Consider the following 16,036-nt stretch of genomic DNA (forward strand, 5'->3'; position numbering starts at 1 on the left):
AAAATTATTTTAACTATAAATCACACTTAATTACGCTTACATGAGAAAATAACTTATCAATCAAATTTAAAATATTCATTTCAATTAATTAATCATTGGTAAAAATGAAATTTTTTATAACTAAAAATTTGTACTAAAACTTATGGAATTGAGTTAAAAGCATAGAATTATGGACCGTTTGATCCATGTTGCACATTGAACGACCGGTCCCACTCCAATTGTCTCGCATTTTAATGCGACAACCTCTTAAACAAACATTATGAAACTTTGGTTTCACAGTTAATAATATATATATATATATATATATATATATATATATATATATATATATATATATATATATATATATATATATATATATATATATATATATATATATATGGGAAAAGTAAATATATCCTTAAGGGTATATAAGTTTAGGTACCCAAACACATCATAATACATTATTTTCTATGATATATTTATTATAATATTCTTAAACTTCAACCTTAACTTGATTTACTTTCAAGATATTCGAAATTTCACTATTATCTTTATCTTAAATCACCTCTTTTTGCCGAACATCTACTAGGCTATATATATTGTAGTTGAAAATGAAAATTATGTAAGAGGAACATAAATGTGTAATTTACAAAAATATTGAAAGTACATCAAGTTAGAAGTTAAATTATAAGAACATTGGATAATTAGAATGTATTATATGATACAAAACGACTTAATATGCTGTGTTTGGATACCTAAGCTTATATACCCTTAAGGGTATATATATATATATATATATATATATATATATATATATATATATATATATATATATATATTAAACTTATGATAAATTTCAACAGTAAATTGTTGAAAGTTTATCCAAGTTTGGTCCCTGTACCTATTATGTGGTCAGTGTATTTGATTTGCAGGGGGTAATTTGTAAATTTTTCACACCGTTGTCAACGTGGCTGGAGGTTGTTTGTTTCTTGATTTTATCGAACGTACGTGTCAATTTATCGATATTTCTCTTTCTTTGCTCATCTTATTTCATCTCCGTTTGTGTGCCTTTCTGCTAAATGATCTTCGTCATCGTCATCCCACTTTGTCTCTATAAGGTAAAATTTGTCCTGCCTTCTTCTTATTTTTCCTGTTCTGTGCTTTGATCGCTTTGTTTATTTCTGTTGTGTTGTCGTCTATCTATAACATGCCCGCTTCCTCCAAGCGGAGCCGTGACGCTGGTGCGTCGTCGTCTTCTGCCGTTCAGATTGGTCGTCGTCGGAAGTGCCGCCGTTTCGATGGGCTTTCGGTGATTCCTGAGTACATTGATAGTGGTGATTGTAGCTGGTTGTGTGAATATTGTGGTGCGTTTTCTAGTACGTGGATAGGGCTCTTAATATGTTGACAGTTGCTCACCCAAGGTATACCCATTGCTATAGAGGTGGTAGTGTTGTTCTTCCATATCCTTCTAGGTTTCCGTCTCAGGTTATTGCCCTGTATGAAAGTTGAAAATTTTTATAGGATGTTAGGGCTTACAATAGTATGTTTTCGATGACTTCTTTTGGGGCTAATGTAGATAACGACGTGAATGATAGTCGTGGCCCATATATTTTTAAGGTATCCGGACAGATTAGTCATAGAATTGGGTCCCTCTCGCCAGACCCTGCAAAAGGACCGAGGTTTTTGCAGCTTTACTTATTTGATACATATCACGAAGTTGAAAATCGGTTGAGGGCTTTTGATGGTCCCAGATCAACGACTTTGAATTCGACTGTTATTAATTATTTGAGCCGGTTTTTAGCTGAAAGTAATGAATATGTTCGGACCTTCAAGAATGCAAAGCATATGGCTGAAGAAATGGATTTGGAATCGTATGCTGTCCGATTATTCAATCACATTGAGGATCGTAGATATGACCTACCTTTACTTGGGTCGTTAAGCTGTATAGTAACTAGCGACGATACAACATCTACTACATATGACATAATTATTCACTCGTAACAGGGTCATCCACAACGTATCAGTAAGCTGCATCCCAACTACATGCCTCTGCAATACCCGCTTTTGTTCCTTTTTGGTGAGGAGGGTTGGTCTCCCCGTTTGAAGCTTGCCAATCGGAGAGGTGCAAATGCTCAGAATCTAACTGTAAATATGTATTATGCATATCATATCCATGCCCGCCAGCATATATGGTCTCCAATTATCAGCTCATCATGTCTCTTTCATCAATATTTGGTAGATGCGTATACGTGTATAGAGGAAAGTCGGTTGGATTACATTGTCAGAAATCAATCAAATCTTCGTTCGGATTATGTTGGTGGCTTGTACGATGCGCTTTCTAAGGGTGATAGAGATGCAGGGTCCATTGGAAAACGGATTTTTTTGCCAGCATCATTCACTGGAGGTCCCCGTTTCATGTACAATCATTATCTAGACGCTCTATCCATATGTAGGGTGTATGGTAATCCACAATACTTTATCACCTTTACATGCAATGTCAAATGGCCAGAGAATACCCAGTATATGGATACACATCACCAAACTGATATGCATAGTAGAGTAGACATAATTAGTCGAGTGTTCAATATAAAAGTTCGTGAATTCATCCGCTTTCTTAAAGAGGACAAAACCTTTGGCGATGTTGAAGCATGTATGTTCCCCACTTGGCTACTCTTTTTAATTACATCTGATGTTATCTATATTTTATCAATTTTTTTATATGTATGTGATGTTTTCATCTATATTTTGTATGCTGATTCTGTATATATTGATATCTTCTATATAAAATTCGTTTTGTTATACTCAACATTTCGCATTGTACTCATTCTGTTTATCTTATTTTCAGTTCTTCTAGACTACATCTGGTTATGTACTTAATTTATATATCAAAAAAATATATATATAATTGAAATCCGTATTTTTAGTTATTAAATCCGTATTATTTTCAGTTCTTCTAGACTACATATGGTTATGTACTCAATACACCTGTGTCATTGTATTATTTTTACATGATATACAGCTTCTTATATGGTAGATTGACTGCCCCTGTCCTCATTGTCTAATTCTGTGATAACCCCACATATTTTATGTCATGCTATTCTTCTTTATTTACAACCTGAAGCATACAAACACATATATACAATTCAAGGATTTTTTTTTCTAACAACACTGTTATATGAAAAAATTATAATTTATTTCTTTTATACTGTACATTTTGTTAGTTACTTCAATGGTTATTATTTCGTTAATGTTGTATGTTTCCTTAAGCAGAGAAACTGTATTTCACCTATTGTTCCTTTCTTTTCCAGTGGTCGTATAACATGTACCTTTTCTGTTTTATGGATATTTAAATAAATAATTTTTTATGGAATCCTGATATTTTTTCTACATCAACCATACAAAACCACATACACACTGCAGGTGTAACATTTGAATGATACTTTTCTATAATGTAATAGTATTATTTCCCACAGAAGAAACCACATCCTTTTTTAATTTTAACTGTATCTCTGAAAACCTGCACTTTTTTTTTCTGTATATGTTGTTCCCTTCTAGGTTAACAGGCCTTTACTAATACACATGTTACCGTTTATGTCAATGTTTGTTTTTTGCACTAAATTCAGACTATTTTCTTTCAAAAGTTCATTCCTGTAATTATGGTTTTTTTGTTTTAGCTTTTCATTCCTATGATTGCGAACAAACAAAAACATATATATATATATATATATATATATATAATTTATTTTTTTACCTGTACCTGCCCATGTGACGACCACTTTTACCTTCTGTATGTTGTTCCCAACGTACCTCTCTGTAAAAAAAAGGCTATTGTTGTTTGGGCAGTATGCCTACTTTTCTTATGCTATGGCCATCCCTTTCTCATGTTTCCGGTTTACTGTAGTCTAGTTCATGCATTGTAATTTTTTTTAAAAAGATATGGTTTTTTTTACCCTCTACCCATTATACATTTCTGTTATCACCTCACGCATTTCATGGCATTACCTTCTTCTTTATGTACAAACTAAAAGACACAAACACACATACATATTGCAGGGGTAGTTTTGGAATATGACTGTTTTATGCTTTCTAACTGAAAGAAACCTTATTTAGTTTTCGATTTTTTTTGTTAAATATATCTTCTTATTGAGCAGTTTCTGTTTTCTTTATCATTTTCATTTTGTTAGGTAAGTAAATGATTTCCAATCTTTTTTGTATGATATATAACTCCTTATTGAACAAATTCTGTTGAATTCAGCAATTAAAATTTGTTGTATGTTGCTGCAGTCTCATGTATTTTTTTTTTTAAAAAAAAGATATGCTTTTTTTTTCACCCTGTACCTATTATACATTTTTGTTATCACCTCACGCATTTCATCGCATAACCTTCTTCTTTAGGTACAAACTAAAAGACACAAACACACATACATACTGCAGGGGTAGTTTTGGAATATGACTGTTATATGCTTTTTAACTGAAATAAACCTTATTTAGTTTTCGATTTTTTTGTTAAATATATCTTATACCTCCTTATTAAGCAGCTTAATATAATAGGTGGCTTTTTACCCGAAACTTCATACGTGAACTCGCATATATCTGGTGGCCAGTTTTCAAACTAATTTCGAATCTATACGCGTATATATATCTTACTCTTTTATCCGTTATTTTTTTATTCCATAAAATCCGGTTATACATTTTTATTATTCAATGCTCTGTTCCTAGTGACTCAAAACATAAAATTACCTGTACTTTTATTCTGTATATGTTGTTCGCAAATTATCGTAATTTTTTTCTAAAAGGAAATGGTTTTTTTTCCGCGCTCTACCGATTATACATTTATGTTGTGAGCTCACGTATTTCATCCCATAACCTCCATCCTTATGTACAAACTAAAACACACATACATACTGTAGGGGTAGTTTTGGAATATCACTATTTTATGGCTTTTAACTGAAATAAGCTTTATTTACTTTTCACTATTTTATTGTAGAATATATCTTCTTATTGAGTAGTTTCTGCTTTCTTCATTATTTTCATTTTGTTAGGTAAACAAAATTGTATTTGATTTTCAATATCTTTTGTATCATATAAACCTTCTTATTGAGCGGATTCTGTTTACTTCAGCCATTTAAATTTGTTGTATGTTGTTCCAAAATTATCCTTGTTATCATTTATTTATAAAAATATAACAGGTGGTTTTTTACACAAAATTTCATAGGTAAACCCGTTTTTATCTGCTGACCAGTTTTGTGACTACTTTCAAATGCACATCTGTATATATATCTTACCCTTTAATCTGCTATTACGGATACGTATTATTTGTTTTTTTTTGCCTTTGTATACATATCCAATTATCATTATCTATTTTAAATCTACACTATTGCAGATCTTTACACTATTGAATTCCAAAAAAGAGGCCTTCCACATTGTCATACGTGGGTATCAGCAAAGGACCGTATAAAAATTGCGAGTGACGTTGATAACTATATAACAGCCGAGCTGCCGGATCCAGTTAATGAGTCAGTTTTTTACAATACCATAACAACCTGTATGATCCATGGTCCATGCGGACCACTTAACCAAAAGGCAGCATGTATGAAGGAAGGAAAATGTAATAAACACTTTCCCAAACCGTTTCTCGATGCAACATTTTTTTGACACAAATGGATATGTACGTTACAAACGCAATTTGACTGCACACCACACAACTCAATTTGGACAGATTCTTGATAATGGATACATTGTACCATACAACAAAAGACTATGTTCACGGTTCCGTGCACATATAAATGTGGAGTATTGTGGACGGAGCATGTTGATTAAGTATCTATTTAAGTATATTTCCAAAGGTGCAGATCGTGTAAAATATACTATCCAAAAACAGGGAAATACCGATGTTGCATCTAGCTCAGTGGCTACTGCCACTCATCAGAGAGCGACAAATCATGATTGTCGTCCAATAAATGAGGTACAAAATTATTTGGATGGCCGATATATCTGTCCACATGAGGCAGCATGACGGATATTGGACTTTCACATACATCATCGATATCCACCGGTTCAGGTTCTTACAGTTCATGATGAAAATATGCAACAAATTGTCTTTAATGGGGACAGTTCCATACCTGAGGTGTTATCTAATCCATATGCAAGCACTACTACCCTCATTGGTTGGTTCGAAAGCAATTCAAGAGACACTCACTGTCACGATTTGACATACCTGGATTATCCAAAAAATTATAAATGGGATAAGTCGAGTAAATCATGGGATCGGAGAGTCTATGAATCATAAAAAATGGTTGGTCACCTTGTATTCGTACACCCGACCTCTGGAGAGCTGTTCTATTTACGGATGCTGCTATGTCACCAGAAAGGATGTACGTCGTTTAAGGATTTGCGTACTGTAGCTGGAACTGTGTATCCAACCTTCAGAGCTGCCTGTAATGCACTTCAATTAATAGGTGATGATGTTGAGTGGTTGATGCGTTTTACAGAAGCTGCAACGTGGGCTACCGCATCACAACTACTATCGCTTTTCTATCACCTACTCCTTTTCTGCGAGGTTAGCAATCCACTTCTGTTGTGGAACACTGCTTGCGATAGGATGAAAGATGACTATTTGCCTAGCCTAAGTGCTCAGGTAACAGATAAGATAGTTACCTCTTTCGCTGGGATTGTTGAACAACAATTACTTCGTGATTTAGATGACATGCTCCGATCCGCTGCGCCATCCAAATCAATGAGACTTTGGGCTTCCTGTTCCGTCAGTGGATGTCACTGGTGTTCTACGAAATCTCCTCTTATTGGAAGAAATGAGCTATGATAAGGAAGAGCTACGACAATAACACAGTGACCTTATACGAAAGCTGAATCACCATCAACGATTAGTGTACAACAATGTTGTCTCTTCCATTGACAACAACAAATAGGTACTAATATTTGTCTATAGGCACGGTGGAACTGGTAAAACGTTCCTATGGACGACCATTCTTTCCCACTTGAGATCTATGGGCAAAATCACTTTGGCTGTCGCTGCATCCGGAATAGCATCGCTTCTTTTACCGTCTGGTACAACTGCACACTCAAGGTCCAAAATACCGATTGATTTAAAGAACAAAAAATCATGTGATATCAAAAAACTTACTTTCCTTGGCGATCTTTTACAACAAACAACACTCATACTATGGGACGAAGCACCAATGAGTGATAGAAGATGTTTTGAATATTTGGACCGCTCACTTAGAGATGTGTTAGACTGTGAAGACCAACCATTTGGAGGAATATTGTTCCTTCTTGGTGGCGATTTCCGTCAGACTCTACCCGTTGTACCAAGAAGCACACGTTCAGAAATTATAGGGCTAAGTCTACCGAATTCGTATTTATGGCCATATTTTAAAATTCGTTTTCTTCATATGAACACGAGACTTGAACCCTAGCTCTAATACAATACCCCACTCCTCAATGAATTTATCTGACTTTGCCACATGGCTCCTAGATATTGGTGATGGCCATATAGGTGTGCCTGAAAAAGATGACCCACGAGACTCAAGCTGGATACAGATCCCACCTTCGCTCCTAATATTAGCTTCGCCTAATTCATTACAAACCTTAATAGATTTTGTGTATGGGGACGACACACTTAATCAGCCGACTACGTCACAACTTTCAGCAAGAGCAATAGTTTGTCCCACAAACGACTCAGCGGACGACATAAACCGTCAAGTTCTGAAATTGGTCGGTACCCTTGCGAGGGTATACAATAGTACTGACTCGATGCAACCCAATGGAAAACACACATCAGATTTGGAAGAACTCTATCCAATCGAATATCTAAACCAACTAACTTTTCCAGGAATCCCACCCCATGAGCTTCTACTTAAGATCGACTACCCAATAATGCTTTTAAAAAACATAAATCAGAAAGAAGGTTTATGCAACGGTACCAGATTGATTGTTTCACAACTATTACCGACCTTCATTAAAGCAACAATCATAACGGGCACCTCGATCGGAAAACGTGTGTATATACCATGCATAAAGTTCATACACAATTCATCAGATTTACCGTTCGTCTTCTCACGCAAACAGTTTCCAGTCAAACTCTGTTACGCAATGACCATCAATAAGAGTCAGGGTCAATCATTACGTAAGATTTGAATCTATTTGTCACAGCCCGTTTTTGCGCATGGCCAACTTTATGTTGCCCTCTCCCGAGCAACATCACCAGATTCGATAAGAATACTGCTTAACAACACTGAGAGTTGTAGATCAAACGAAACAAAAAATGTCGTTTACAAAGATTTACTACATAAAGTTACTTCAACAGAGGTCTACAGTATCACTCCATGTCCAGCTTTTAAACAACACTACTGCTTTTGATTTTATTCACATACAATTTTTGATTTACAGAATCCCAACTCATTTTTTTTATTTTATATTCACACTCAAATATAGACCTTACCTGTATATACTTTTTTATATTAGGGAACGCAAACAGCAAATGACGACAATTTTTGAGCTCAAAGCTGAGAGTATTGGAGGCCCTTACAGGTTAGAATACTATGCAAATGGAAACACGATATCCGACAATATGAAACCTGGTACCTGGCTGTTGAAAAATACGTAGGTTCACATAGAAAAACCAATTGGTTTCTTGCCCAAATAAACACGTTTTCTTAACAGATGATGCAAATATACAAAAACAAAAACACAAGCAATGCCATTGAATCTAATGTAAAGATAATATCTTTCTACATGCGGATGCAATCCAATTTCTTGGACAACGAATAAACCAGAGCTACATTGAATATGTTTTCAATGTTTCAGAATGTTATATTATATCGGATTATAGCTGTCCTGAATTAGACAGGTATCAAAAGGTTCTAGAAAACGATATCTATATTGATGTTGGTTTGAAGTCCAGCATACAGCGAATTCCAGACACAATCACAATTCCAAAAACCTGGTTTCGATTCGTATCAATGTCACACTTGATTGAACTTTGAGAAGCACCACCATACTATCCAAGTTTTCACTATGCTATCCATATAACCAAAATAGAAATATATACTACACATTACCTGTATAGAATATTGAATCTATTTTTACTACTAAATTACCAACTTCTATAATATTTTCCTATTTGGCTGAATATATTCGATTGATATGAAAACTGACAGAAGTTGATAACTTACCAACGAATACAGGGGTATATTTTACACCATAAATAACCACTTCCATCCTTAAAAAAATTACTTACTATGCTTTGTTCCTTTGATTTCCTAGACTCTCAAAATTGTTAACCCTGACAACAGCTTATGCAATTACTTACAAACAGACTTCATTGGCGTTCTTTCGAAGATAAGGGATTGTACAAAGCAAATGGAGAACCATTTGTATTGCTTATACTAAAAATAAAATAAGCTATCAAATCACCCCAAGCTTAAACCTAACTTGTCTTTAAGTTAGAACAAGACTAAAATGAGCTCAGGATGAGCTAAACTAAAAAGGGAAAGAAAGATACCATAGAACTTTGTCAACATCAGTCAACATGGTTGGAATTAGTCTTTCATGGACCCTATGCATCTTCAAAATGTTCCTTGCTTTAGAGCTATAAACCACATTCTCAACCAATTGATAGGCGAATAGATCATGGTTGGATGTAGTCGCGGTGTGTAAGATAAAGGTAATAGAGGATGCGCCCAATGGGGGCAATTTAAATCACCAATGTAGACCATAATGCATGAATGAAAGACGCCTCTTCACACACTATGATTCCTACATTTGTCAGGCTAAAGTGTATAGTATTAAAAAGGGTTTTGCAGCGCGGCCTCCGGGCAAACATCCGGTTTCAGAGGCTTCTCCATTGTACTGTCCTTTACAATCTACCGTCTCATCGTCATAGCCTTTTTCTCACCAAAAATCAAAAATAATAATTAAATAAATAATAATAATAATAAAATTCTACTTATCCTAAATCTAAACCTAACATCTTAAATATTCAATCTTGAACTTCTGTTATATGGTCTTCAACCTCTTTGTAGCTCGATCTTTTTTTAACATAAAATAATCTTGAGCTTGGATTCTTGTTCTTCTTTTTGTGTTTCTCCTTTTCTTCATTTTTCTTCTTTTTTTTGTTACTTTTCTTTAATCTTCTTCATTGTTTCTTTTTGTCTTCACTTTTCCAATTTCTTCATTTTTTTTGTTTTCTTCTTGGAAGGTCTAAGGAATTTCACGATGTAACATAGGATGGAGACTAACATGAACACCTAATGATCATTGAAAATGTGCCAAGATCAACTAAAAAGGGTGGAATATGACTCAAAATGGGTGTTACCGAAAAAACTTGGTCCCATAAAATGTGAATTGGGGGACCCACTTCAAAGTTCATCAAGCACCTCAATGTAAGGTGTGATAAACAAAATCTATCTAACTATCTACTCTAGACCCCTAGAAAAATGATGACTTATCTTAAAAAGGTGGTGAGAATCTAACTAAACAAGGCTCGGACGAGACTCGGGAGTACTAAGGGGTACTCCCCTCCAAAAACAAGATGTGAGTCTTCAATATCTTCAATGTCTTCAAAATACCTTACCGGGCTAATCTTTTCTCGGACACATCGGTTTCACCAACCACATCCCTCCGCACCTAGACCCAATCAAGCTACCTGCATCTAACCCCGCCACAAGTGGTCTCAAAGTGGTATGTAAGGCTTAAGACGTGTCCTATTTATCGAATACAAGGAATTCCATATCAAGACCCGAGACCAATCTATCATTCAATACCTATGACTCGGCACTATGGTACATGTAGGGATGAGAAGACAAGAGATAACAAAAATGCATGAACTTAAACTATAATGCATCTAAAAAGTATGAAAATTAGAAAAGAAAGAAAGAATATATGCAATTTTTTTGGACTTTTTTTATGCAATTTTTATGAATGTCCTAAATGATTTACTCTAAATCTAACTATATACAACCTAAATGCGATAAATAAAATAAAATATAAGAATACCTCACTCCAAGCTTAAAATTAAGCATTGTCCTCAATGCTTAGGATGAGAGTAAGGAAGGATCATACAGGGATCAAGGTGGAGGAGGCCCATGAGGATGGTAACCGCCTTCGGGCTGAAAATGATACCAAAGATCCTCCATGTAGTTGTTGGCGCGAGCTTGCTGCTCCTCAACGCTTTGAATGGCTGCTATATTCTGGTTGCCATGGAGGCGCAATGAAGTAAGCTGACTGTAGATATCAAGATAGAACTCAGGCTTGGGATCGGGTTCGTTGTGTTGTTGATAGGAGTGGTACTCATGTTGTGGCTCGAAGTGTGCTCCCGAGGGTTGACCATAGAAGGGTGGTGGCGGTTATCGGATTGGGAGGTCATAATGGTCTTTGGCCTCACAGGGGCTACCAGCATGGCCAGTGTCTACCTGCATGTCATTAGCATCACCGACATCATCATTGATGCGACATCGGCTCTGACCACCTACTCTAAGGATGTGCTTTTACGCTGGAGACGGATCTGCGAGGTCACAACAGACAAGGACGTTAGACCCGCCCCAGGGACTATGCTCCGGGAGCGGACTCCGACGATCAAGTTAGATCATCTAATAGATCTGAGATGGTCCTCCATGACTGGAGAGAACCATCTTCGTGCTGGTGGTGGTGTATGGTGGCTGACGGCGGCGAGTGGCGCTGAGCCACCTGGCCGGAGTATAGTGTGGTGGTTGAGCCATTGGAGAAGTCTAGTGGTTGAGCCACTTGGGGAAGAGTCCAAGGGAAAGGCCCTCCTTCATGGAGGAGGTACTATTCTATTTATAGGGGACAACTAGGTCAAGGGGAATTAGGTCAGGCCTTGGGCCAGCACAATTCAGGCCTAACTAACAAGGAGTTTGGGCAGCCTCAATCACAACATGTCAAACAATCTGGTTAAGAAAACTTATGAATGATCTCATGCAAGAACAAACTGAAGCAACTGTGATCTACTATGACAATCAATCCGCGATTGCAATGACAAAAAATCCTGTCATGCATGGTCGAACCAAGCACATAGAAATTAAGCATCATTTCATAAGAAAGCTAGTGGCAGATGAAAACATCAAGCTGAAGTTTTATAGAACTGAAGAACAACAAGCAGACCTGTTTACCAAAGCTCTTCCAGCAGCTAGTTTTAAATATCTCCGTGCAAAGATTGGTGTTGATACCTTTGAATCAAATGGGAGTGTTGAAGATTGATTCAAAGTTTCTCAGGAAAATAATAACTCTCATGATTGGCTTAGGAACTGCTAGAAGTCATTCAATTTTCCTGCATTTACTTAAGTCCTTCCATATTTCCAGCTTTTACTTTTTAGTTGTAAAACTCTACTATTTATAGTTGCCTTCTGTTTTTTTTTTATCAATAATATCACGAGAGTTCTCCTGCACTTCTTTTTTCTGTGAAGATCCAACACCGTACTGATTTGAAACTATGCTTGATCTCCATCAACAACTGATCGCTCATTTCGCTTTGCTTTTGTTGGCTTTGAGAATTTAACTAGTTTTCGAGTTTCATCCATCTAATAGGGTTTTTGGTATGTTTTAGGGTTTCGAGCAATTGGGAGTGGTATTCTGTTATCGTCAGTTGCTGCCATCTGTATCAATATGGGTCTTAGGCCCCGTTTGATATGCATCTTTACAGGTCCAAACAGATCTTTCTGGTTGAATGGACCGGAAAGACTGTTTGATTTGCACAAAAGAAAACGTCTTTTCCGGTAAGATATGTCTTTTCCAGAAAACCCCAAAATGATATCTTTCTGGCTTAATGGGCTGGAAAGACAATTATACACCAAACATCGTCTCATTCTTTCTTTATTGGATTATTAATTTTTTTAAATAACTTTTTTTAAATTTATTTTTTATTGAATTATTACTTTTTTTCATCATTCTCACAGTCAATCAGATGTATAATCAAACAATATGGTTTCTTTCCCAGTCGGAAAATTTTCCCAGATAGCACTTTACCAGACAACACTTTCCCAGACAGGAACTATTAAACGGAACCTTAGTGGCAAAACTTGTCCAGTATGTATCTAATCTAATCTCCGTTTTTCTATGTGTTTTCATTATTTGCATGGTTTAATTACAACTGTCATTAAGTTATACACATGTATGTAAAAAATTCGACACTTTTAAGTTTTAAGATGAGATGATCAGGTAATCATTAGTCCAGAGAATCTTAATATTACTTATGAAATTAAATACTATATTTTTTTGAAAAGACAAAAAAAATAATAATAATAAACCACTAGGAAAGTTTAGTAGCATTTGCATGAGTTCAAGTATCAAAAAAGATTGATACTTTAAGTAAGAGCAAGATTAGAAGTATACGAATACGCAAGCATCCAAACAATGATTATTGTTGTGTTTTTTTTTTTTTTTTTGGAAGCAGGGAAAGAAGTTCCCTAATCTACTTTTCCCGATTGAAATAAAAAACATACATATGGCCAAACATGGTAGTGATTCAGGAGTCTACGACACTCATGGAAGGTACAGTTAGGTTTTAATTTCTCAAATAAATAAAACATTCTTCCACAAATGTAGTAAAGATTCACTTACACTTACATGTTATGTTTAAGGTTTTCTCCTTCCAAGTTTGAGGAGATATTTGACAAGTATGCACACACGAATTCAGATGCCTTGACTTCAGATGAACTCGACAAATTTATCAAAGGAAACCGGGAACCCAAGGACTATGCAGGATGGTAATTAAGAACATTTGGATCATCGATCATGCGAATGGTTTCTTGAATAAAATATTAATCCTATGATTTACTTATTTAATAAGTTATTATATCTGTAGGATCGGAGGCCTATCTGAATGGAAGATCTTGTATTTCCTAGGCAAGGACAAAGATGGTTTATTAAGAAAGGAAACCATTAAAGCTGTTTATGATGGAAGCTTGTTTGAAAAAATGGCAGTGGAAAAGATTAATTCGTCCAAGAAGAAACACGTGTAAAACTTATACGATTGGGTGTTAATAAATGTTGAACATGATAATTAAATTTGTTTTAAGATTTTTATTTTTTATATCTTTTTTCTCTGCAGTGATAAATAAAGACAAGCAACGGGTGAAAGTGTTGTGTGATTGGATTTTACACTTGCTGATTTTATGATTGATGTCTGTAAAGAATTGTTATTGTTGGGTTGAGAAGTGGATAACAACTGACAACAAAGTGTCTATGTACTATTCTTGTAAATATATATTTTTAATTGTATTTATACTGTATAAAACACTATAAGGTTATTATATATATATATATATATATATATATATATATATATATATATATATATATATATATATATATATATATATATATATAGAAAAGTGAATATATCCTTAATGATATATAAGCTTAGGTACCCAAACTCATTATAATACATCATTTTATTTAATATATTCATTATAACGTTCTTAAACTTCAACCTTTAACTTGATTTACTTTCAAAATTTTCAAAATTTCATTATTATCTTCCTCTTACATCACATCTTTTTGCCGAACACCTACTAGCCTATATATATTATAATTGAATATGAAAATTATATAAGAGGAATATAAATGTGAAATTGATAAAAATCTTGAAAGTAATCAAGTTAGAAGTTCAATCATAAGAACGTTGGACAATTACAATGTATATATATGATACAAAACGATGAAGTATAGTGAGTTTGAGTACCTAAGCTTATATACCCTTAAGGACGTATATTCACTTTTCCCATATATATATATATATATATATATATATATATATATATATATATATATATATATATATATATATATATATATATATATATATATATATATATATATATATATATATATATATATATATATATATATATATATATATAGACAACTCTTTCATCTTGCTTTTTAGTATGTGTAGTGTAATCGTTAAATTATTGTATCAATGTACATGCAAATATTAAAATTGTAAGCAACACTTTGCTTCTAGATTTAATGTTGTTTTATGTGTTTCTTTTGACTAATCTGAATGTGTTTAATTATATAGGGTTACCACCATCCACCATCACCCGTCAACACCACTCACCAAAACAACCACCACCACCCACCTACCACCACCACCACCAACTATCACCACCACCCGTCACTACTACCTGCCACTACCACCAACAACCACCTACCACTCGCCTCCACCACCCATCATAACCACCCACCACCACTACCCCCACCCACCCACTGCTCACACTCATCGCCGCCCATCCACCACCAACACCACACATTACCACCACTCGCCTCCACCACCCATCACCACAACCCGGGACAACTACCCCCACCTAATACCTACGAAGACCACCACCACCATTACCCATCACCACCACTCACCTCCACCACCATCACCACTCGCCACCTACCACCCACCAAAACCACCATACATCACCACCACTGTAACATCCGGATTTTACCAGGTATCTTGTAAATCTAATTTTGTCATATTGTGAGAGGGACTCGGCGAGTTGGAGCTCAGACTCGCCGAGTAGAGACGCAGAATTGAACATTGGTGCGCGCCTGGACTCGGCGAGTCCAGGATATGGACTCGGCGAGTCTGCGCTGTGTAATGGAACCCTAAATCTCTGGGTTTGAGGCCTATTTAAAGGGCCTTATGGCCGTCATTTGTGCTCACCCAACCGTCAGTGAGTGACCCTTGTGTTCTTGAGCTATTTGTGAAGAGAAAGGAGCCATTCTTGATCTTGTGTGTGTTATTTAGCAAGAAGAAGGAGACCCTAGGCAAGAGGAAGCAAAGGAGGTTGCTATTTCGTGGATTTGGAGCTTAGATCATCACTCAAGAGGTATTATCTCGGACCATTTTCTGTTTAGTGAAGCATGATGCAATTTAGGGCTTGTGGTAGTCATTTATGGGATGATTTGATGCCCATTGGTTCCCTCTTTGAGTTAAGGCTATGGATCTGGATCCATAGAGGTCCAGAGAGCCTCACTCATCAAGCTTTATGAGTGACAATAGAGTCTTTGACCTTGTGTTGTAGTATTT

At 35.5% G+C, this 16,036-nt stretch overlaps 2 protein-coding genes across 2 annotated transcripts; both read left to right on the plus strand.

The window, feature by feature from the left end:
* Window positions 1-1,189: 1,189 nt before the first annotated feature.
* Window positions 1,190-6,271, plus strand: LOC145039299 (uncharacterized). Its single transcript, XM_078987367.1, has 8 exons — window positions 1,190-1,358; window positions 1,559-1,929; window positions 1,987-2,632; window positions 3,204-3,259; window positions 5,198-5,252; window positions 5,366-5,527; window positions 5,835-5,947; window positions 6,044-6,271. The coding sequence occupies exons 1-8, from the start codon at window positions 1,190-1,192 to the stop codon at window positions 6,269-6,271; spliced, it is 1,800 nt and encodes a 599-aa protein (XP_078843493.1).
* A 7,118-nt stretch (window positions 6,272-13,389) lies between these two features.
* LOC145038308 (putative peroxygenase 4) lies at window positions 13,390-14,264 on the plus strand. The gene is made up of 4 exons (XM_078986710.1): window positions 13,390-13,506; window positions 13,596-13,721; window positions 13,820-13,972; window positions 14,066-14,264. Exons 1-4 carry the CDS (start codon window positions 13,460-13,462, stop codon window positions 14,073-14,075), a joined length of 336 nt encoding a protein of 111 aa, XP_078842836.1. The 5' UTR covers window positions 13,390-13,459; the 3' UTR covers window positions 14,076-14,264.
* Window positions 14,265-16,036: the final 1,772 nt, after the last annotated feature.

Source organism: Lactuca saligna, chromosome 4, assembly GCF_052625555.1.
Source record: "Lactuca saligna cultivar CGN05327 chromosome 4, ASM5262555v1, whole genome shotgun sequence".
Taxonomy (NCBI): Eukaryota; Viridiplantae; Streptophyta; class Magnoliopsida; order Asterales; family Asteraceae; genus Lactuca; species Lactuca saligna.